The sequence below is a fragment of the Manihot esculenta genome, chromosome 13, assembly GCF_001659605.2.
Source record: "Manihot esculenta cultivar AM560-2 chromosome 13, M.esculenta_v8, whole genome shotgun sequence".
Taxonomy (NCBI): domain Eukaryota; kingdom Viridiplantae; phylum Streptophyta; class Magnoliopsida; order Malpighiales; family Euphorbiaceae; genus Manihot; species Manihot esculenta.
Genome location: NC_035173.2, coordinates 5475709 through 5500523, shown reverse-complemented (window position 1 = coordinate 5500523; position 24815 = coordinate 5475709). Strand labels below are relative to the sequence as shown.

The window sequence follows — 24815 nt, the reverse complement described above, 5'->3', positions numbered from 1 at the left end:
TTTTTTATTAAAAATATTAAAATAATAATTTTTGAACTTTTAATAATAAAATATTAATTTTATATTTAATATTATAAAATTATTTAATAGCAAGATTAATTATTAAAATAAATAACTTTAATATTAAAACATAAAACTAATATTTTATAAAAAAAAGTATTATTTTAATTTTTTAAAAAAATGATTTGATCATAAATAAAAAAAATTAAATAAATTAAGCTTTTTCTTCCAGGTAGAGATATTTCCATTGGATAAAAAAACATTACAACTTAAAGCTACGATAATAGGCCTGGTGGCCTTTCAGATAATCAAACTCACAGCCTAAAATAAGGTTTCTAAGGTCCAACAAATATATCCAGCTTAAAGAAAAACAAACCATAGAAATTCAAATCCGATTGACTTGAACAAGTTGACCCAGATTTGCCTTTAGATAATGCCACTCATTATTTCTAAAAGCTTTGACCATCTCTGATACTAAATGCTCGGCCACTTGAGGAGAACCAAAATCTTCTAATATCAAATAAGAACGGAGTTGGTAATAAAAAGCACATTTATCACTGACTCAGCTATAAGCGATGAAAATTTATATTTCAGCCAGAAAAGAAAGTGGCGACTTCTATAATCTTCTCCCATCACCACAATTGCAGCAAAAAAAAAAAGATCAATGTTAATGAACACGCTTTAAAATAATAGAGTTAAAGAGAAAATTTTCTCTTTAAAACCTTAGAGAGAATGTCAGATTATATTAAAATTTTAAATAAATTCAGTTAAAAACTTAATGATTAAATGTCACTATAGGTCAAACCTTAGAGAGAATGAGCACTAAGCTGGACTACCAAACTAAGAAAAGAAAAATATCATCACATTCAAACCTATAAGTCAAACCCCACAATTGTATTGCATGAACTCAAAGCAGAATGACATGAGTAAAGCTCAATGGTACATATTTTCTTATCATAGACTTAAAGATCTACAATCCAACCATTAAAGTGAGTTCATAATCCCAGAGATGCCAGCATCCCAAACACTTAGGCACATAGAACCACTATATAGAACAACCATACAAGCTATAGTTTACACCTAATTTGAAAGTAAGGAGAGTAATTCACTGTTTAGATCGAAAAAGGAATCCTCCAGGCAGGGAGAGCTACAGATGACATAGCCTCTGAGCTGCTTGAGAAAAAAAAAATATAAAAATAACTGATGAAGGATTTATTATTTCTTTAAAAAAATTACTACTTTATATTATAACATAGAGAAATTTACTAGATTTTGAAAAATATTTTAATAATGTTCTAATTAATTTTTCAGTTAGTTAGTTTTAATTATTAAATTTATATAAAAATTTAAAATACTTTTGATATGAAAGATTTAATGAGTAATTGTCACATGCATAATTCTTGGGATGCCGTGACACCATGCTAGGGAAGATGTTGCCGTAAAGATCGGGTGGAGAGTTGCTCGAAGGATCGTTGTGTGTGGGATCACCAAATCTGTCCACCCTAGTCGGGGGCTAGAATCGCTCCCCTGATGAGCTCAAGGTAGGGCGAAACCAGTCAGCATGGCAAAACTCCTCGATAGACTGAACTTGGCAGGCTATAACCTCGTTGGGGCCTGTGCAAGTGCCGCACAGGCGCAGTGCTCAAGTGCGCCTTGTGCGGAATTGTCACGTGCATAATTCTTGGGGATGCCGTGACACCATGCTGGGGAAGATGTTGCCGTAAAGATTGGGTGGGGAGTTGCTCGAAGGGCCGTTGTGTGTGGAATCACCAAACCTGCACACCCTGGTCGGGGGCTGGAGCCACTCCCCTGATGAGCCCAAGGCAAGGCGAAACCAGTCAGCATGGCAAAACTCCTCGATAGGCTGAACTTGGCAGGCTATAACCTTGTTCGGGCCCGTCCAAATGCCGCATAGGCGCAGTGCTCAAGTGCGCCCAGTGACATATGGTATCAGAGCCAAGGTGGGCATCCGCATGGCATGTTTTGCCATCCCGCCTGAAGATCCTGGAAGAATAGAGGAGAAGAGGAGTTATATTTCTTGGTGTGGGGAACCAGCAGAGTGACTGCGCGTAGTTGAGTTGAGCTTCCTTGGTGGAGGGGAGCAAGGATTGATGCTGCGCGTACTGACCACTAAGTGAAGGTGGTGTTCAGAGCAAGTATTGTGGGGCAACTGTTTGAGTGAGGATAGGGTTCCTCGGGTGCCTCAAAGGGTGGGGCAAGGCAAGGTGAAGCCTGTGTTCCGACGGGAGAGGGATGTCCCCATTGGCTCGTTGCGCTCATAGCTTGGGCGGAAAAGCATCACTTCGGATAAACGATGATGGGATCAAAGCACTTAATTGCAGACATGCTCGAGGGCGAGCATGGATTGAGTGGGGGAGAATTGTCACGTGCATAATTCTTGAGGATGCCGTGACACCATGCTGGGGAAGATGTTGCCGTAAAGATTGGGTGGGGAGTTGCTCGAAGGGCCGTTGTGTGTGGGATCACCAAACCTACACACCCTGGTCGGGGGCTGGAGCCGCTCCCCTGATGAGCCCAAGGGGGGGCGAAACCAGTCACCTTTCGATAGGCGCAGTGCTCAACCTATCGAGGAGTTTTGCCATGCTGACTGGTTTCGCCCTGCCTTGGGTTCATCAGGGGAGCGGCTCCAGCCCCCGACCAGGGTGTGCAGGTTTGGTGATCCCACACACAACGGCCCTTCGAGCAACTCCCCACCCAATCTTTACGGCAACATCTTCCCCAACATGGTGTCACGGCATCCCTAAGAATTATGCACATGATAATTCTCCCCCACTCAATCCATGCTCGCCCTCGAGCATGTCTGCAATTAAGCACTTTAATCCCAGCATCGTTTATCCGAAGTGATGCTTTTTCACCCAAGCTACGAGCGCAAATGTCACAGGGCGCACTTGAGCACTGCGCCTGTGCGGCACTTGGACAAGCCCCAATGAGGTTATAGCCTGCCAAGTTCAGCCTATCGAGGAGTTTTGCCATGCTGATTGGTTTCGCCCTGCCTTGGGCTCATCAGGGGAGCGGCTCCAACCCCCGACCAGGGTGTGCTTGTTTGGTGATCCCACACACAACGGCCCTTCGAGTAACTCCCCACCCAATCTTTACGGCAACATCTTCCCCAGCATGGTGTCACGACATCCCCAAGAATTATGCACGTGACAATTCTCCCCCACTCAATCCATTAGAGTTCCAAATTGGTGATCTTGTCATGGTAAAACTACCACCCCAACAATTCAAGGCTTATAGAAAGGTGCACAAGGGGTTGGTAAAGAAGTACGAGGGGCCTTTTCCTATCACAAAAAAGGTAGGGAATGTGTCCTATCAAGTCGAGTTGCCGCCACAACTAAAGATTCATCCAGTTTTTCATGTAAGTTCTCTCAAACTTTACCATGAAGACTAGGAGGATCCAATCAGGGGTCAATCACATAGAGCACCACCAACGATGGTAACCTCATTTGATTGTGAAGTAGAGGAAATACTGGCAGATCGGGTAATTAGGCGACGAGGGATTTCAAATTACACCGAATTTCTGATCAAATGGAGAGGACTACCAAAAACTGAAATGAGTTGGGAGAAGGAGGCTGAATTGTGGCAGTTCAAGCAGAAGATTGATGCCTACAAGACAAAGGAAGCTTGACGAGGGCATCAAGGACTTTGGTGGGAGAGATTGCCAACCTCCAAATTTCGCCCCACAAAAATTCTGTAAGGAGGAAGATAGAAATGGCTGTAGGCAGAAGACAGGCTGCTTGGAGAAGCTGGTTGACCGCAGAAGAGCAAGTCTGCCAGGCTGGAAAACATTCCAGAAGCAAGGGAACTTGACCAGCACAAAACTGCTATGCCAGGGGGGAAGAATATAGACCTGAAGGAAGTTGAACCAACATGCTAGGAGGGAAGAGACCTGAAGGAAGTTGAACCAACATGCCATAATTGGCAGGGGAGTTTCTAAGAAACATTAAATGCTGCCTTATCTTAGCCTATAAATAGGAGTTCCACGAGTTTGTAAAGATATAGGCAGATTATTAGAATTTATTGATTTTAAGAGAGTTCTTGTAATCTGTACAGCCACTATAGTGAAATACACTCTTTCCTTGAGAAAATCTCTTCTTTACAAGTGTGATTGTCCCAAATTCGTTCATTGCGTTGTGGGTTTGTTGAAAAGGCTTATTTGTGTTGGTTTTGAGGAGAACCACTTCACAAGTGCCGCACGTTGACAAGTTGAAAGTTCTTGTGGCGTGGCACATGAAATTAATTAATAATTTTTTTAAAATTAAATAATAAAATATTTAATAAAAAATTAATAAATAAATTAATTAATAGAATTTTTAAAATATAAATAATATTTTAATATATTTTTTAAAATAAAAAGATTAATCATTTTATATAATTAAATAGTAATTTTTTATTTTTATAAAAAAATTATTTTTTATTTAAAAATAATTCTCTTTTCAAAAAATAAATTTATTTTCTATACGATTAAGTATTAAAAATAATTTTTTTCTTAAAAAATATTTTTTTATTTTTTCAAAAAAAGTGGTTTGCTTTATTAACAATACTGTTGGAGATTGTAAAAAGCCTTCACAATGGAAAGGCCCAGACCCAAAAAAAAAAAAAGAAAAAAGAAAAAACAAAGGGGAAAATTACAGCTGGGTTGGCTCACGATGGTTTCCCGTTTTGGTTCCATTTTAACCTACCCCATCCCCACACCCATGGTACCAAGTTTAGCTGGCTCTCTTTCCACCTACCACCGACAACCACCGCCACTTCCTCCGCCGCCACCACCACTAGCACCACCCAACCAAACAACAAAAACCACTTCTACGCTTCCCAAAACCTAATCCTCACACCCACGATGTCCACACCATCTCCATCTCCGTCTCCCTCTCCACCTCCGCCATCAGAACCACTATCACAGTCACCACCGTCAAACCCTAGACCCCTCTCCACCAAGAAACCGCATCCGGTCCCCTGGACCCACCAAGAAACAATCCATCTAATTCAATCATATCAGGAAAAATGGTACTCCTTAAAACGAGGACAGCTTAAGGCCAGCCAGTGGGAAGAGGTGGCTGTAACCGTCGCTGCTCGCTGCGGCTACGACTACAGCCACCCAGCAAAAACCGTCATTCAGTGCCGCCACAAGATGGAGAAGCTCCGGAAACGCTTCCGCGAGGAAAAACGCCGTATCTCTATCACCGGCGTGTGTTCCTGGCAGTACTTTGACCTCATGGAATCGTTGGAACGAGGTCCGATGCCTATTTCTGCTCGGCCTTTGGCTCTGGTACCTCCTAATGATAACGTTGATGAAGATGATGAAGACTTTGAGGAGGAAGCGGAGGTGGAAGACGCCGAGGAAGAAGAAGAAGAGGAGGATTATGGGCATAGAAGCAAGTCCCGGAGTATTAACTATATACTGCGAAAACCCACCATTGTTAATCGATTTGCAGGGAGTGATTCTGGGTTTTTGCGAGACACCATGAATAAGAGGAAGAGGGAGGAAATGGTCGAGGATGAGAATGATGATGATGGTGACGACGATGATGATAATGGCGAAGAAGAAGGAGAGAGAAGGAAAGGGGTGGAGTTGGGATTGGCAGAGGAAATAAGGGCATTTGCACAGAGAATAGTAGGCATGGAGAGGAAAAAGATGGAGATGATGAAGGAAACTGAGAAGTGGAGAATGGAGATGGAGAATAGGCGTATGGAGATGATTTTAGATTCACAGAGGAAGATTGTTTCAATGATATCAGATGCTTTTGATTCACAAGAGGACTTGCAGATGGAGCAAGAATTTTAAAGGTTCAGTGTTTCTCCTTGCAATTTTTCAGCTCTAAATTATTTGGTATTGCTCTGGTTATGGTAGGATAGAGACCTTTACCTATAATTATTTTGCATTAGCTTCAGAAATTGATATATTCTGTATAGTCCAAACTCGGTTACCAACAATTTTTGGGATGATTTGATTGCATCAGGATATGTAATGCAGCAGTTCTCTGGTTCAGTTATTATCGGTTGAATATGTTCTATTTGCTAATTATTTTCTTTATATATATATATATATAAAGTAAACCTGAAATCAAATTACAGACTGCTATAGCATGATCCAGGCTTAGGACTAACATGGATGCCTCAACCAGGTATTTTATTTGTCTGACAGTGCCTGCAATATAGGTTAATAGATTTTCAGAATCCATGCAGGTCTCACTGTGGGTTTTTCTTAGCCTCCTTGTAGCTGTACAGATAGAGCTAGATAATCTTCTGCTAATTTTGCCAGAATATTTAATTCTCTTTGGCAACATCTGGATACCATCTTTCCAGATGGGCAGTTTTTGTAGTTATCTATATCAAATTATAAATGGCTTTCTCAATCTATTGTTGATTCTGCCTCATGTTCTTGAGCTAATTTTCCTTGTAATTCAATAGATTTTAGTACACGCTTTGATTGATGGTACCCCAGGATTAAGGTTTCGCACTAGGTCATCTTCTAGTATAAGAAACGCCCTAACGTTTATCAGTTCAATTTTAGCAATTCAGGGCATTAGGATTTCTAGCGTGAAATCCATTGCAATACTTATGATTCTACCAATATTTGGTCGATTCCTTACCATTTATTCGTTATAAGATTTGTTTGTCCAAGAGGATGCAATTCCTCTAAGAGGGGATTATTTCCAGGCTGAAGTATTCAAACTTGCATTGTTTATGTGCTCCATGATGATACAGTTATACCACCACAGCACAGGTATCCTCCCTTCTCCCTTGTCTATGGAGGAAGATGAGGCAGCTGGCTCTTAAGGGTAATAATTTTTCGTTGAGGAGGTGTAGGGATACAAATTAACTTGTTCATTCTAAATTCTGCATCACAGGAATTTGATTGAAATTGAGTAATGCAGGAAGCTTAGGTTTAAGTTTTGAGCATATGATACGGTAGTTGGCAGTTGCCACTTGCCAATTACACCCTCAGGTGAAATTGACTCGCTACATCAATTAAAATCTCTTCTATATAAATTAAAATTTTACTAAAATTCACAAAAATCGTCGCCTCCTGAAATCATGAGTTAATCTTCCGTGTATGACACATGGGTGCAAGGCTGTGTATCGTTCTCTTTAATTGAGTTGAGCTTTAGACCGTGCTAAACCTGATTAATAATCTTAAGCTGGAATTTAATAAAGATTTGGCTAAGGACAAGTTCATCCGGAATAAGTGAACATGTACATAGAATATTTAAAAAAACATATAGCCTTCGTATTTATATCACATTCAAATAAACTCTAGTTTTTGTAGTCTTTTCATAAATATTCACATAATAAGAAAATTATTTCAAAATGTTTTATCTTGACAAATATATGGTAAATTGAACTTCGAACTCGGATAAAAATTCATTGAGCTATGGACTAGGGTTTGACGAAATTGTTTGACGAAATAGTTTAAGAAACAAAAAAAGCAATTTGAGCTGAGCTTGAGATTACCTTTAGCCAATTTACAAGCCAGTCCAAGAGGCAACAAGAGCTCATCATCCCTCGAACTGTTCTTTCATCAGTTTCACTAAGATGCCCATTAAAATGGAAATTCTAAAATGACATATTCAGTTGTCAAACATTATATACTCAGCCGTTAAGGGTTGCAATATTTTAGGCAGACATTGTGAGTAGAAATAAAAATTCCAAGGCAGTGAGAGTGAGAGATGATCATACTAACCAGGACAAGTGTGTACACCGGAGATCTTGTATTGACAAATTTTAATTTCCAAAGGCTTTCGCCCCTAACAATGATCAACACTAACATCATCTGCGAGTGTAGCAAATACATGCAACTAACCTATTGGGGCGCAAAAAAGAAACAGACCCCTCTGTGCACATAAGCAGGGAAACCAGGCCACTGCTGGGGAAAACTACAAAGAACTGGAGATATGAGACCCTGTACACATACCTATATCTGTCTCCATCTTCCAAAAGCTCTAGACAAGTGGTAATTTACATGATTTCCCCAAATTTTGATTTTTTTAAAAAAAAGGGAAATAAAAAAATTTGGCCTGTTGAAATATTTCAGTAAATGTGGACAAAATCTGCAAATAAAAATCACCACCTCTTTCCCTTTTTGCAATGCCCTCGTGGAGTGGTCAGCCTCATCTGCATGAAAACCATGGCTCCATTATACTACTCCATTTTACTAATTAAAACCATTTGAAATGCCGAAAGAGTAAATGCCTATAAAATGGTTAAATGAGTCAATAAATGTACATCAAGAAAGCAACAAAAATGTTGGTCACAAGACAAGGGATCTGCGGGATGCTAGTTAAAACCAATTCCAATTCTGACCTGCCTGGAAAAAACTACAAATTTGATCTCGTTTGGGAGAATAAAACAAAAGTTTTAGAAGAATCTATTACAGTTGGGAAGCACCAAAAGAGACAGATAAACAAAAGACATCCACTCTCAAAGAAAACTAGAGCTTACAGTAGCAGTGACATACGCACAATTTTATAAGATGACAGGTGAAGTAGTTTAAAAAATCATCAGAACTAATAATCATATAATTTTTGCTTAATAGTAATGCCTAACTCATCCAATTGGTTAACTAGAGCTTAAAGGAGGGGTAAAAATACCTGTACATTGCTGCTACAAGGGCATGCAAACTGTCTTAGCAGCACCGACTGCTTCAGGAACTGTTCAATCTGTCAGATTGCTTCATTCCAGCGGAGGATTGGTGGACATCATATACAGACTTCCTTGTGCTGATTGAAGATTCTGTGTTTGCTGCTGAGAGTGCTGTTGCCGAGGCGACTGCTGTTCATGTTGTGGTTGTGGTAGTGGTGGTTGCTGTGTTGTTGATTGCGATAATTGTGGCTGCTGCTGCCACTGTGCTCCAGCACTCCCATGTTGAGGCAAGCCTCCAGATAACTGCCTCTGGCCTAAACCCGGGTTGACAGATACCACTGCGTCACTTCCAGCTGAATTTGTAAGCGGTGGGCTCCTAATAGAACCAACTTGAGAGGCTGGATTTGTCATTGCAGAATCACATGATGGCTCAAATAGTTTACACTGAGAAGCAACAGAAGAAACAACCAAATTAGTTTGATCATTACAGGACTGAGAAATTGATGTGGTTGTACTTGTGCCCATCTGTAAAACATTGCTCGCCAGCTGCTGTTCTGTATGACTCTTATCAATTTGAGACTTGGTTGGCGGATCAGAATTCAACAGACGGTTCTGTTGAAGCATTCTTTGAACTGTTGGTTGAGCTTGACCAGTCTGCTTCTGGTGCAGCTGTGGCTGCATATGTTGATGGTTGGAAGTAACAATAGCTGCTGGAAGAGCTTGATGAGCAGCAGAATGGGCATGACCAGAGGTCACTGATGGAACATGACCTTGAGCGGTATTATCAGAATGAGAAGGCATCTGCTGCATTTGCTTTGATGAAGGTGGAGCTGAGCCAGAAAATAGCTTTTGCTGTGGCTGAGACTGGTTTGAGGATTGAGAAGCAATCAATTGTTTTGATGGTTGTGTCAAACCCAAGCCACTACCTGAATATAAGCCTGGACCTTGCATCAAGTGCATGATATGTTCCCCTTTCTCTGCACTTTGATTTCCTGAAGGCACAGAAAGGCCATTCAAATGAGAATGATCAATGGGAACACTCTGATGCACCACCATATTTCCTCTTCCCATTCCCTTCAAAAGTTTAGCCTGCTGGGGAGATTGTGAGTGTTGGCGTTGCTGAGGATGGATCCGGCCAGACTGTTGAAACTGCTGTGGCTGGCGTGGTTTCTGTTTTCCCATCTGATTGTTCAGCCCACTGGCAACAGTTTGAGAGTTCCGACTGATCCCAGGATGTGTCAAGGCATGTTTCTGCTGCTGCTGTACAGGAGTCATCGGAGAAGACGGTGTTAATGGAGGAAGTGATACTGGCTGTGATGAAGTTTGTGGCTGAATCTGGGAACTGTTTTGCATAGATGAAGATATGGGGAGTTGGGGCTGAGGTTGGGCATGTGTCATCAAGGCACCAGATGATGCGAACTGCTGTTGCTGTAGAAGCCGCTGCTGCATTTGCCTCTCTTTAGCAAAACGGATTGCATATGCTTGCTGCTGTCCTGTAGTATGATTGGCACCCTGAGGATTAGGATGATGAGGATTGCTCATCACATGGGATTGTTGTGAAGGCATTTGATGCTGCTGCTGGGGATGGCCAGGATATGCCTGCACAGCTGGTGGGGTCGTCTGATTAGTAAAAGTAGAAGTCAACCCACTAAAAGCAGGAACCCCTTGGTTGTTTCCTTGCATATGAAGTTCTGGTGCCATATTTTGTCTTTGATGCTCTGAGTTATGGCCAGTCTATGACAAAAATAAATGTTTTTGTCATATAATATTGGAGTACAGATGCACTATTGTCACAGATGATGGAAATTATAGCATGATAACTCAAGCACCATTAAGAATATACATTGATGAATTTGAATAGAAGAGAGAGGGAAATACCAATAAGTTACGTCATGGGTAATTATCTTGTAGTAACATTTTAAGACCTATAAACTATAACATGGAAATAATATCATAAATAAAAAAGATTACAAAATCGAGCCCAGCCATCTTTTTAGGTCAGGACAAATGATAATCCAAAGAAACTTAAAATGATTCTAATATAATGTGCTAGAAAGGCATACTCGACAAACTTTACACACAATCCAACATGTATATATGAAAGAACTTACCCGCATCAGATGCAAAGACTCACGGGATCTCATCATTGAATTCCCTTGACCAGAAATACTTCCAGACTGCATATTCACAGGGGTTGACATGCCAACCATACTAGAGGAAAGCATGCTACTGGAATTCACCATTGATGATGATGAGGCCACACCCTGAAAGCCTGGCCTCATGAGCTGCATGCTTCTGCTCATCCCAGACATCACACTGACAGGGTTTCCACCTGGAAGCATGCGAACACCACGATCAGCTCCAGAAAGAGCCCCAGAAACGGGCAAGTTAGACTGCTGCAAACTTCTATTCGACAGCATTTGATTGTAATGCTGCATTCTCTGCTGCTCATCAACTGGTAAAGATGTTCTTGGAACACTGCATCTACCATCTCTGACGAGAGTAAAATGATCCCACATCCAATTATAAAGAATTAGAATTTCATAATAAGAGAAAACTATCTAACACTGAGACACACATAATGGCAACCTATGCAATACCACCTGATAGGCGCATTGAGTGGGACAGATGACGTAGAATTATTGCCAAGAACCACGCCAGAAGATACTTGAAGGGAGGAGTTTAGCCCAGAAGTAGAAAGCATTGATCCTACAGCACCTTGATTTGGCATGGGTAGACCACTAGCATGAGAACTTTGATACCCAACAGGAAGGACATCTGGGCTTGATGCAGTTGCATCACAGAGATCAAGGGGCCTACAGCCATGCAAAAAATGATAATAATGCAATTGCTTGCATGAGATGAACACTCAAAACACATGCAAAGCAATATAAACGTAAGAATTTGAAACTTGTGAAGATATACGAACACAGGTAAGTATAACATATAAAAACCTATGTAGAAATATAATATTTTGTTATTGTTGTATTTCATAATAAAGATTATGACCTATTTATATATAAAAGACGGTATCTAAACAGGAAGGAAAATCAAGTCTATGATTATAGAATCCCTAAGATTAAACAACTAACTCATCTATCAATTTTTACTTCCTGTATTAATATATTTACTTGCTATAATCTATAACACTCCCCCTCAAGTTGGAGCATAAATGTTAATCATACCCAACTTGTTACATATATAATCAACTCGTCCCATACAACTTAGCAGACACTGAATTTATAAACCCAACTTCTTCTAATAATTGACGTACCCACAAAACTTCACAAACGGTTTTTTGCCATGACTCGACATTCAAATTCAGCACTAGAACGGGAGACCACATTTTCTCAGTTTGGTAAAACGCCTTACACACATCATAAATACGAGAAATATTCTCTTTGCCAGAATATAGAAATTCCAAATACTCCATTAATTCTTTAACAAATTCAAAATGATTAATAAGACTAATCACCTTACTGTGAATAAAATTTCGAATCCGTGAACAGTACTCGATGAACAGTACTCGTGAACAGTACCCGATGAACAGTACTCGTGAACAGTACCCGATGAATAATTTCCGTGAATAATACCCGTGAACAATACCTGATGAACAGAGCCCTAAGTCTCTAAATATTACCTTTTATGGATAACCCAAATGAACATAGCTCTAAATCTCCAAATATTACTCTTTATGAGTAACCCAAATGAACAGAGCCCTAGGTCTCCAAATGTTACCTTTTATGAGTAACCCAAATGAACAGAACCTTGAATCTCCAAATGTTACCCTTTTATGGGTAACCAAATGAACAAAACCCTAAGTCTCTAAATGTTACCCTTTTATGGGTAATCCAAATAAACAGAGCCCTAAGTCTCCAAAAGTTACTCTTTATGGGTAACCCAAATGAATAGTATAAAAAAAAAGCCTCCACCCAACACCCAAACGAACCGCAAATTTGACAAGGGAGCTGCAAGGCGACTTTGGCATCCTCTTTAGGTGAAGAGTGAGAGAAATATTATCTTAGATGGATAACACAAAAACAGGTGTCTTAAGTCTCCAAAAATTTAAAACTTGACGAGAGAGAAAAAAAATAAATCTCTACGAACCTGGCTCTGATACCATGTAGAAATATAATATTTTGTTATTGTTGCATTTCATAATAAAGATTACAACCTATTTATATATAAAAGACGGTATCTAAATAGGAAGTAAAATCAAGTCTATGATTATACAATCCCTAAGATTAAGCAACTAACCCATCTATCAATATTTAGATCCTATATTAACATATTTACTTCCTATAATCTATAACAACCTAGATAATAAATATGTCAAAGCATGAATACTTACGTCAAAGCACCTCCATTTTTGTTTGTGGGTACTTGGTCAAGGGCATGAATGTGAGAACTGTGAACTGCTACAATTTGTTTAGGATCCTGGTTATCATTCTTCACAATAAAAACAACCAAAATCATTGTCAAGAAAAAGAAAATTGTACAGACAAGCTGAGCACAAACAAAGCAAGCATAGACAATGTGCTCAAGCATCTGGTAAGGATGCATAAATTATATTCTGCATATTTTACCGTTTCCATACTCCTATTTATTTTACTGTTTTCATACTCTTTATACAAATTCTTAATACTATACTTTTACCATGTGATAAATGCTAAAATATTTGTAGGCTAGATCTAAATCAGATCACTTTGCATTCCACCTTGCAATCTAAAAACCATGGGATAAATAGGAAGAAAATGTGCAGAGAGGTAATTAACAGTTAGAAATTGCGGTGATAAAATAATTGTAAGCTACTACATGGCTATGACAAAAAAAAAAGGATTTGATGTTGGACCAGCAATATCAGTGTAGGTATCAATGAGCAACAAAATATTTTATCTGCTTCTGCTCACACATGCACACTTTGGATCATAGACAAACCTGATTCCTGTAAATGTACTTCTTTCCAATCATAATAATCTTTTCAAAATGAGACTTGAGAGTCTCCTCCTCCATTGGCCCTTGCAAACGTTGAAATAACTGTCGGGCACTGCCCTGTATCATGTAATTCACCTTTATAAATCAGCAAAGCAGGAAATGCGTCTTCCATAAACAAATAAGTGGATGTTGTTGACTAAGCAGAGGGAAAATGTCCATCAAAAGTATAAAAATCTTGCCTTCGGGATGCCAGGCAAAGTTGATGGATAAGATTGAGAAGACACTAAATCATCAGCACTATCAGCCCCATCACCAGCACCTTTATCCATTAAAATTTTATGACGTTCTTTGCACTCTTTCGGCTTGCGGAATATGCACTGAAGATGTTGAAGCACCGATAGAGAAAATTTTTTATTATAAAAAGAAAGGAAAATTTTGCTTAAATATCTAGAAGAAAAACAGAATCTATTTGCCCCAGTATAAGCGAGAATAAGAATTAAAAAACTTCGGAATTCAGCAGCAACAAGAAAATAGTATATACTGTCATCTAGATGACCTGAAATTTATCTGGACAATGCAAGTGTAAACGAAATTATACTGGACACAATTTACCTTAAATTGAAGGGTGCTGTTGATGGCATCACTTACGAGCTCCCAATTAGGACCCATATCATGTGCAAGGACAACAAGTGCCTGAGTCAACAAAGATATCAATCAGGTAACCACAACTTTGATGACCACGGAAGAACAGATTATATTAGAAACTTAGAAAGATAACGCAATATAAACTAACCTGATCTTCAAAAAGTGACCATGGACTTCCGAAACCAAGCTGCCCAGTAGGCACCTGCAGAAGTACAATGCTCAAAGCAGAATGAGGCACCTAGAAAAACTGGAAAGATGACAACACGTAGCCATAACCACATCAAAGATTACCTTCAGGGATTTAGGTTTTCTGCCCCTGTCACGGCCAGCAATGAATTTTATGATTTTGGGCATATTACTCATTTGGGAAGCAGCAGGAGAAGGAACAGAACCGGTCATTGGAGCCATATTGTCAAAAGTACCATCCATTGACTGTTTCTTTGGCTTCTTGGCAATATGTTGCCCATACAATAGACCTTAAAAGGGAAAGGTCTGAAAATGTAAGAACTCAAACATCTTGTATCTCTGTTAAATAATATCTCAAGTAATACGAAATGAGAAAGGGCATTACCGCTGGCACCATTAGAGTCAAAATGATTACTATCAAACCTCTTCTTGGAATTACCCCTCTGGAAATAGAAACCCAAAATCAAAAAGTAGCCAACTTTTAGACAATTGTAGTATGCAAACTTTGAATAGCAGGACATAGCATGATACACAAAAAGGAGCATAAATAGATAAAGAAATAAAAGGTTCCTATATCAGATGAATAAATACAGTAATGATAACAACACGTTGAAAAATGAATAGATGAATTTATTGCAACAATGTCAACCTCATCTACTGAGGAAGTAATGTAGCAGTAAACTGGATTACTCTAACCCCTTGGTTCCTTTAAAAAAATTGAAATTTAAAAACTCCCCTGCCCCTCACAATATTGAAGAAGTAAGAAAATTTGCTTACTTCTTTACAGCTTGCCAGACTCAAACTACAAATGTAAATCATCAACTGCAGACTGGGTGCATGTTTTAACATGCAAATGCATATTAATTACGTGATTTCTTTCAAGCAAGGACCATTGGTAATTTTTACAGCCCCTATATGAATTAAAACTAATTTTCCTCGGTAAATATGCTCTAACACAAAAACCTATGACATATCACAATCTGATAGTAACCAATCCTTGAATGAATAATCATCATTTTATCAAATCACCCTAAGGTTCTCTTTTGCTTCCTATCACTAATGATTTATCACTTCTTTCTATAGACTAATTTTATAGCAAGCTGATAACAAGAACCCTCACAAGAAAGGTTCTACCCTAAGGTTCTCGAAAACTGCTTTCTACCAATAATGAATTATATCTTCTTTCTTTAAACTAAATTTCATTAAAAAGCTGATAGCATTGATCCCAACAAGAAAAGTTCTATCTCGAGTCATTTGCTATCCTCAAGGCAATCTATCAACTAAATACACATTCTTTCACCCTCTCCCACATATAGACATTTCTCATGACTTCTAAACGTAACATGTCAAAAAATGTTCAGACACCAAGTACACCTAAGTGCATAACATACCTCACAAGAATCAATATAAATTAAAAATAAACCTTGCAAAAAAGCAAAAGATCAAGGTAAAAAAATTTTCATGGCATCTTTCTGCCAAAGCATATCCTATCAATCTTAATAGATGAAAATCAAAGGCTTCACAAATATTTATATATATCACACACACACAAACAAAAATGTATACATGTACACATACATATATACACAAGCAGCACAAGACACGTTATGGCATAAAGGAGTCCCAGAGCCAAGGCGCTGTCGTGAGTGTGAATCTATAAGAGAACACTAGTAGAATTTGGTAGAAATAAAATAAACCCACATTTTGGACATTAAAAAACAAACTCCAGATCTTGGGTATCTATCATATAAGCAAACCCAAATAGCATTTGTTAGTATTATTAGAAAAAAGCAATTTTTTGTAAAGGAGGACCTAAACAACATGATACTGTTTTCTTTGAAAAGAATATAAAGGACAAAAAAAATCAAGAAACAGCTGATATAAACATTTCTTTCTCAGAGAAAAAAGGAGAAGAAGAAGAAGTCTTGAAAAAATCTGAAATAAATGACCCATTCATTGTTAGTAGTATTTAACAAAGAGGACAACTGGAAATCAACTAGAAACAAAGGAGTCAAACAATAGTTGTAAAATCGATATTAGGAAGGAAAAAAGGATCTTCATTTTATGAATAGACAATCAAAACAAATTGTAAGATTAAATAGAAATTCTCAAAAACTAATTAAAATGATACGAGTTCTAAAAAATAAGTAAAATATATAAAAAATAAAAAAAATTAACATAAATCATAATTGACAGCTATAGTTAGAGAAGTAATAATTAAAGAAAGAAAAAAAGAAAAAAGAAAGAATAAGGAAAGGGAAAACAATTGCCGATGGAAGAAAATAGCTAAGGTTTTATGTACACATTTCATAGTAAAAGTAAAGTGAAATATTAAATTTCAATGCTTAGGGTCTAATATCTTTAGAAAAAGAATTGACCGAATCAATTGATTCCTATTGGTTTCCCATTTCACTATGGATTCTTCTAATTCAGTGATTCAAGTACATTTACGACTCCACCTATACCTTGGAATCACTAGGATGGGAATCTAATCAAATCACACTAATGAATCAAGAACCATAAGATTTTAACATCACTAAGTCAAGCACGCAGTAAAGATAAGAGAGATAATGAGAGAGGATTGAAAACAAGGTATAGGAATTAAAGGAGTAGGAATGTAAAAAATGGAAACGTAGGCAATCTGATCCTTGGTGAGGTGGATTGATGGGATTGTAGGAACTTCTTATCACCAGTGAGACTAATTCTGGTGACTTTGCATAAGATTCTAGCATATCGATAAATTCCAAGTTTTAATAATGATAGTGTCATTGCCAATGGAAATGCTCACTGGAAGTGAAAATAAAGAAGGTACGCTTTTCTAAGCCTTATGCCTGAAATAAGGCACATGCCTAGGCCCTAAGGCAAGTAGCTGTTAAAGGTCACTTGCCTTTCCCCTACATAGGCATTAAAGTTTGGCATGCCTGTGCGTGTGGAGAGAGAGAGAGAGAGAGAGAGAGAGAGTCAGAGAGAGCAATCCAAAGCAAGGATAGTTCCAAATGCAAGAGAGAGAGAGTGTATGTGCGTGTGTGCCTTATATTGAAAACACATTTGCTTTTAATAAATAAACTGTGAAAAGAATTTGAAGCACTTCTATTTTTTCTTTCTCCAGAATTTTATGACATATCAGCCATTTAAAAAAATAGTGTAGATATGAGAGAGAGAGGAACTTAGTCACCTGTTCATTATGAACAGTGGAATCCAGCTGCCAAACCTGCTCATAATTGGGACCCTGCAACCATGAGCAAGAAACTCAACCAGCAGTTCAGTAAGAAATAAGAATAAGTTCACAGTATCTCTTAAATTATCAGAATCTCCACACACCATATGATGTTTAATCTTCTTCTTTTTTGGTTTTATTGATGTCTCCGCATAGTCATATGGTAACTGCTTTTCAAAGTCCCCAGCTGACTCGACCTCCACACTCTTCTGGATTTGGGATCCACCATTCAATGTACTCTGGTCATCCTGAAAAGAACTAGTATCTCCACTGGAAGCATCTGCCTTTGCTAGAGTCTGCAGACCTCCAGCAACTCCAGCATTAAAAGGACTTATAAACCTCTGCCTGTAAGCAACAGAGCGGACACGTTTTATTATTGGACCAACATGAAGATTATTGGCAGGCCTTTTTCCCATCGACGTATTTGGTTGAGACCCAGTTGTGCAGAATCCATAAGGCAGATGACATCCCAATTTCATAGAGTTTTTCCTTTTCTTCTGGTCATGCTTTGACTTGCTACCTTCAAATACTCCTTGCAAATAATATGTGCTTGTTTCTCCTTCCTCTTCATTATATGCATTCTCATGATATCCAAACACTGAAGTTGATAATGAACTCGTAAAAATGCAAGATTGTTAAGAAACAATTCATATGTATAATAGCTTCAACTGTACCTGTACCAGCATCATAGGTTGATGTATCAACTTCCTCTTGCATGCTAGTGCCAGTCTTCTGAAAGGAGAAGCAAATAACTTCAATGAATAAGAAATAACGATAATATATGAAAACAGAAAGGAAACAAAAATCAAAGAATTTATCAATTGTTAGGGCAATAATTAATGCCAATGCTCTTTTCTCATGAAAAAACAAAATCATCTCCTGGAATGGCAGAAAAATGTGGGTTCATCAACATAAATATAGAGGCTTTTAGCCACACAGTAAATATATGTTTTTCTTCTAATTCACATAAACTGCCTTTCTGTCAAAGGAAGAGCAAATCAAAGCATATTATGAAACATTAAAATTAGTTATTTACCTCACACTGCACCAAATGAGATTCAATGGAGGATCTGTAGGTCTCCATTGCACCTGAGGGGACTGCATAGAATAGGCTTTCCTGTCAAATGAAAAAGTTCAGTGCATGATGAGTGAGTTTTGAGAAAATGTATACCTAAAGTAAATCACAGAGTGTCATCAGGGATCAACATCTACAAGGTATAGCAACCAGCAAATGAAACACAAGCATCTGAAAGATGAAGATGGGATAGCAGACATTAACTTTGACAATTAAATTCAATGTTGTAAGGAGAATATATAAGGCAAGCCCATACTTCTGTCAGGTGATCTTCCCATGAAGTTTGAATAATGCCAGAATCGGCTATTCTATCAGGTGTTGCTGGTGCATCTGCTTGAAGGGAAGGAACTGCAGCACTATTACATTTCAAAAATCTTACAGCATATCCCTGAATCAGACATGCCAACTTCTTTCCAGGATTTTGTATCCCTAACTCTTTGCATGCCTCCTATTCATAACCAGAAGGTCAAAATCAAAGTCAATAATTTGTTACACAAGCTTAATATCCAACACATTTCAGGAAGGTAGAACACCTACAAACTCAACCACAGATCTTAAAGCACATTCAAACAATGTAATCAATCTTCAACCAAGAAAAACGCCAACTCAAACATAATCCAAATGAGAACTATATAAGTTCACCATATTTTTTCCCAAAACAAGGACTCTGCACATTAGAAATATAGCTAAAAGTTAACAGGAAAAGTAAATATGAAACTAAAATATTATACCATGGGATTAAAGCACGAAGGGGAAAAAAAATTAAAAAGGACATAGTAGCTCGATACATATAAAAAAATTTTTTTTTTTTTTAAATTATCAGTCACTCAATGAGGTAATGAAATTGCACCTTATCAAGTTCTTTGAACTTGTCTTTAGAAAATTCATTCCCATAAATCCTCCTTGAATCCTGCATGCAGTATGTCAAACTAGAACTCTGTCCATCTTTATTTAAAAGCATCTCTGCTGAATGCCAGAATTGCATGACAGCCTCTGCTAAAGTATAAGCAACTTTTTTCAGCTTCCAGTGTTGATTCTGTTCTTCAACTCTCACCCGAGAGGTAAAAGCAACCTGGTGGCATATTTGAGCGGCAGCAGTCATTTTCCATAGACGCTCCTACAAGCAAACATAAACAACTATGGACATTAAAGAGAGATGAAGAAAAGTTTCAGAGACAACAAAATTTTTTTTAAAAAAAAAAGGCATTTCTAACTGTGACATTTATCAACAGTCACACCTGTGCGAAATCATTTGCTAACCACATCATTTCTTCAAGCACAAAATCCCAATGAGATTTTTTGCAGCTTTCCAAGGGTACAATTCCAACAGATAACTCTGCGATCCTCTTACGTTTGGCCTGTTTACCACATTACAGATTATAACAGATTTTCTAAAGCTTCATGAATAAGGAAATACAATTCCTGCAATGCTATCAAATTAAAGAATGAATTGTAAAAGAATGTAAAGAACCAACCTCTATAATCCGTGCCTCTTCCAAGATTGAATCCTCATTAGCCTTGTCTACAACTATTAAGTGACTACCAGAACAAGACTGAGGGTCAAGAGCTGCAGAAGAATGTTTCTCTGACAAAGTAGATTCAGGTAACTCTTGAATAGATACATCCACAGGACCCTGAGGCCCACCAGGGCATATGATTTCATTGTTAAGATTGGAATCACTATCCAACACAACATATAATTTTTTATCAGCTTCAGATGCAGCAAGGTCATTCTGCTCTACTCCCACGAGGTTAGGACATTTCAAATCATTTTTCAAATCAGATCTTCCCTGTATTTCTTCATCCATCTCAAGTACAAGGCCATTACCAGGGTTATTTTGATTAACAACACTGTCATCATCCTTGATGACAACACTGCTGTCCATAGCCTTGATTTCATTACTTTTATTTCCCATTTCACCAGCCACTGGATTTTGTGTTCCTTCAGATTCTGGTGTTCGTTTCAAAGAAATTCCATTAATATCACTGTTTCTTCCATTAGTACGAAAATCACTCTCATTATTTACATCCAAGCATAGGCTATTCTGAGTGCAGGAGGATTCTGAATCCAATCCCTTAGTCCCTATTCCACCACTGTCATTTTGACCTTCATTTCTATCTCTTTTCAGATCACCAAAGCCATTTGACCGAGAAGAACCATTTTCATTCTCAGTTTTTGCTGCAGCTGCACCAGGTGGATATTCAGGTGCAGCTGAAATTACCATTTCTTTTTCTCCAATACTGTTGCACTCTACAGAAGCCATGCCAATGGACATTTTCTTAGCATCAACTTCTGATGGTTTATCATGTTGGTTATGCTTTGAGATGTCAATCTCAGAGTCATCCAACCTACTACCTTTAGGCAGGCTGGTTGTTGCTTCCCGAGCTACAGCACCATCCAGCTCTGTGTTTGACTGAGGATTTGCAATCTGTATCCGAGAAATCACATCACCATTTGAAGTGGTGGACTTGGGGTAAGAAACAGAAGGAATAATCTGGTCCTTCCGATTGATTGCTTCAGATATTGACCCCTTTACCTCCCTCAGACCCCCATGAACCTTGAAAAAAGATCCATATCCGCCAGAACTCTGAATTATGTCAGTTGAGCTGGATCGAGCCCCATCACGATTAGGTCTGGACCTGTTCCTTCTAGCATATGGGCGAACAATAGCAGAATCTTCTGATTCCTTGGCATTTTGAGTCCCATCCATCTGGGAAGACTGCTCTGATGGAGCAATATGAGTCCTCCTACTGGGATGTTTAGGGTTCCTTTTCCCTTCAAGAATCTGATTTTCACCAAAATTATCAGCACTATTGGGTTCGCAAACTGTGGGAGCCCCTGGTCTGCCACTACTTTCCACAGAGTCCCCATGAGGTGATGCAGTCAGTGCAAAACTACCTTTTGCTTCACTATAATTACAAGAAATGAAAAATAAGGGGCAACACTGGTTCGCTAATTATAAATATTGCTTAACAGTAACATCTTGAAACAAAAAAGGAAAAAGAATATACCTAGTCACAAAATGTTCTATGTGATGATCAGTTAAAGAGGTAGACTGTACACTAACAGAAGCTGCACTCCCAAATTTAAAGTCTAATGGATTGCCACCCTACAGGTAAGGAAATGTTCAAAGTGATTACCAATGGCATAAAGAAGATGGAAATATGAGGAGAATGATTGAATTGCCATACTTTCTCAAGAAATTCTAGCTCTCTTCTCCTCTCCTCGCGAATGTCATACTCCTGTCTGTTAAAATTTAATAATTTATCTTACGGAACAGAAATTCCAAATCACTGAGAACAGAATATAAAATTACAAAAGAAGAAAAAAAGAAAAAGGGTATACAAGAATCACCTGAGCTCTGCCTGAGCTCTCTCAATTGCTGCTCGACGCGGAGAGGTCTTGATTCCAATTCCAACTCCGCCATCAACAACCCCTCCCATGGAATCAACCTCAGCATTTACTAGGAGAGTATACCCTGAATCACATCCATGCATTCCTCCACAGTAGCTACAAGCTCTCCCCTCCCATTGTAACAGAAACCTAACAAATGCCTCAACCAAATGTAAGAAATAAATATTAGAATAAATTAAAGCAATACCAAAAGGAAAAGCATTTTCAGGTCAGTGAGTTGAAAATGCAGCAAGCCTAATAGTATGATGGATAGATGCACTGTTCAAGTGAAAATTGAATGGATTCAAACAGAAAACAGCCATACTTGGCTAATTTCAACTGTATATAAAAATAAAGATGTACAAAGCATATATTTATATATATAGCTTATTAAGAACCTCCATGACGACAGCATAGATATATATATGTAAAATAATAATAATAATAATAATAATAATAATAATAATAATAATAACACAAATAACAAGATAAAGCAAAATTGGCATGCCTCTGTTCACCATTTGAAACAAGAGGAAGTATTCAATATCTGGAAAATAACAGGATCTTCAATTTACATAGCAGCTTCAAAACAAAAACAGTTATTCCAGGACAGGACATAGAACCAGAACAGGAGAACAAGAAAACAGTATACATCTTAACATCTATATAACTATGTCTCAAGCTGCAAAAAAAGAGCAGGAACTATATAGCAGCTCCCTTAATATCCAAGTATACAAGTGCCAAATGCCTAAACAAGCCTCAACCAACAACCAGAATCAGTTTTTTTGTAAAATAATATACTTTTCAGAAAGGTAATTCCACAGGGAAAAAAAGGGAACAACACAACAACAACTGAGTCTTAATCATAAACCAATGAGATCAGCTATAAGGATCTTTTTTGGCCATTAAGCTTTGTTTGAGACAAAAACAAAATTGGAGATACAAATTTATCTAAGAGAGAGAGGGAGAACGAGTGTAAAACAGTAGAGCATGCAGCCAACAAAGTTCAACAATGTCATCAATGGCATACAAATTAACAAGCCTTGTCAATGTCTAAGTTTGGTTCACTTTCTCTTTTCTTGGGTGCATAACTGTGTAATGTAGTTCTCATTCATTTCATAAGCCCCGAACATCCATTTGTAATTGACCTAAACAACTGGTGTTCATCAGGAATCATGCAGCTCGGTTACTGCAAACATCATAACAAATTAGCAAGTTGGCACAACCAGCAATGCCTTAAGGACCTAAACCATATTTTAAGGGTAACTGTGGTTCTAACATTTTAGGTTTCCAATTATTAACAAATAAATATAGCAGGCACCGAAAAAATCCGAGGGAAGTTGTAACCAATGAGTGCATAACAACCAGCAAAACTTGTCGAGATAAACATGCACATGCTCACAAGTAATAAGAGCACAGAATATGCTTAGCACCACCCTTCAAATTCCAACACAATCACCCATTTAGAAAGTCAAAACCTGCAGCCTACCAATATAAACACGGGAAGAAACCCAGTTACTTCATTTAATTCCCCTACTATCATGAACAACGAGACTGAGCATAAATTCATGAGACTGGGGCAAAATGCGCTACAAAACCACAAGAGAAACAAATTGAAATCCCTTGCCCCAACCGAATAAACCCTAATTTCATTGATGCAGAATTTGCACAAATTGAACGTTGCACACCATTCTAGGGTTTCCAGGAAATAATGAAATACACCCAAAAATTGGAGCAATAGTCACCTGAATTGGGAAGCTAAAGAACAGCACAGAGACAATTAAGAAGCGTCCCTCAGTTGCAACACTTTCTCTCTCCTAGGGTTTTGGAGTAGTGAGCAAAAGCTCAATCTAAACGAAGGGAATTAATTAACCCTAGAATTAAAGACTTCGTTGCAAATGTCAGCCATGAGAACGTAAAAATGGAGTCCTCTATAATTCTCTCTGTGTTCGCACCAAAAGGTCCTTTCTCTTTTAAAATTTTTTGAGAATTTTGTATCTCTCTCTGTGTTTTTTTTTTTTTTTTTTTCTTTCCTCACAGGATTGGTTTTCGAAGGGAGTACTATGCAAGAGCGAGACCTCTCTCTCTCTCTCTCTCTCTCTCTCTGCTACTAATGGGCTTGGGTTCTACGGGAAGAAGAAGAAGACGGCGATGAAGAGGGCCTTTCTCCTCCATTTTGGGCTCTTCATTTTTTAATTTCAATTATTTTCATCTGTCCCCTTTTGAGTTTTCTCTCCATCTCCACCTTTTAAGGACATGATAGTCGACCTTTAAAAAAAATAATATATTAGAACTATCTCACTTATCCAATCATGCATTAGAATTCTTGAAATGTTTTTTTAAATTTCTTTAAATTTCTTTCTTAATTGTCATTAAAATATTAAAATAAATACAAATAATGACAAATTAAGAAAAGCTTATCTCACCATCTATAATATTTTACACTTTCAAATTTTGAAAAGTAATAATTTTATTTAATTTTTTTAATGATAATTAAAAATAAATTTAAATATAAAATATAATTTAACATTTTTAATTTGACTATAAAACAAATATAACATTCTTACCAATTTTAATTTAATTAGATGATTTCGAGTTGACGTTAGAAATGATAGTGGCACAATTGACGGTGCTAAGAACATTTCTCTTTATCGGCGATACGCAATTGAACAAAAACTACATATGTCTAATAATTTATGATTAATGTTGGACAAAATCATGTGGCGATAATGAAAATCTCCTCCTTATGATTCTCACTC

General features: G+C 37.9%; 2 protein-coding genes across 7 annotated transcripts; one reads left to right on the top strand and one right to left on the bottom strand.

The window, feature by feature from the left end:
* The first annotated feature begins 4649 nt into the window (after nt 1-4649).
* LOC110630590 (trihelix transcription factor ASIL1) lies at nt 4650-6017 on the top strand. The gene has a single exon (XM_021778136.2). It carries the CDS (start codon nt 4862-4864, stop codon nt 5804-5806), a length of 945 nt encoding a protein of 314 aa, XP_021633828.1. The 5' UTR covers nt 4650-4861; the 3' UTR covers nt 5807-6017.
* A 1996-nt stretch (nt 6018-8013) lies between these two features.
* On the bottom strand, nt 8014-24248 carry LOC110630022 (chromatin modification-related protein EAF1 B). Of its 6 annotated transcripts, none has more exons than XM_021777316.2 (23): nt 23802-24237; nt 22018-22206; nt 21855-21909; nt 21675-21772; nt 20138-21572; nt 19901-20020; nt 19513-19779; nt 18919-19110; nt 18624-18704; nt 18268-18319; nt 17692-18185; nt 17546-17599; nt 14756-14813; nt 14476-14660; nt 14333-14386; nt 14152-14232; nt 13779-13916; nt 13543-13656; nt 12956-13053; nt 11208-11420; nt 10716-11097; nt 8613-10338; nt 8014-8136 (listed from the first exon to the last, which is right to left on the bottom strand). In XM_021777316.2, exons 2-22 carry the CDS (start codon nt 22158-22160, stop codon nt 8695-8697), a joined length of 5958 nt encoding a protein of 1985 aa, XP_021633008.1. In that variant the 5' UTR covers nt 22161-22206; nt 23802-24237; the 3' UTR covers nt 8014-8136; nt 8613-8694. The 6 variants fall into 6 exon arrangements, with proteins under 6 accessions (XP_021633008.1, XP_021633007.1, XP_021633006.1 ...); XM_021777315.2 differs by having other exon boundaries at nt 18262-18319; nt 22018-22217; nt 23802-24235; XM_021777314.2 differs by having other exon boundaries at nt 18262-18319; nt 23802-24235.
* Between the last annotated feature and the right edge of the window lie 567 nt (nt 24249-24815).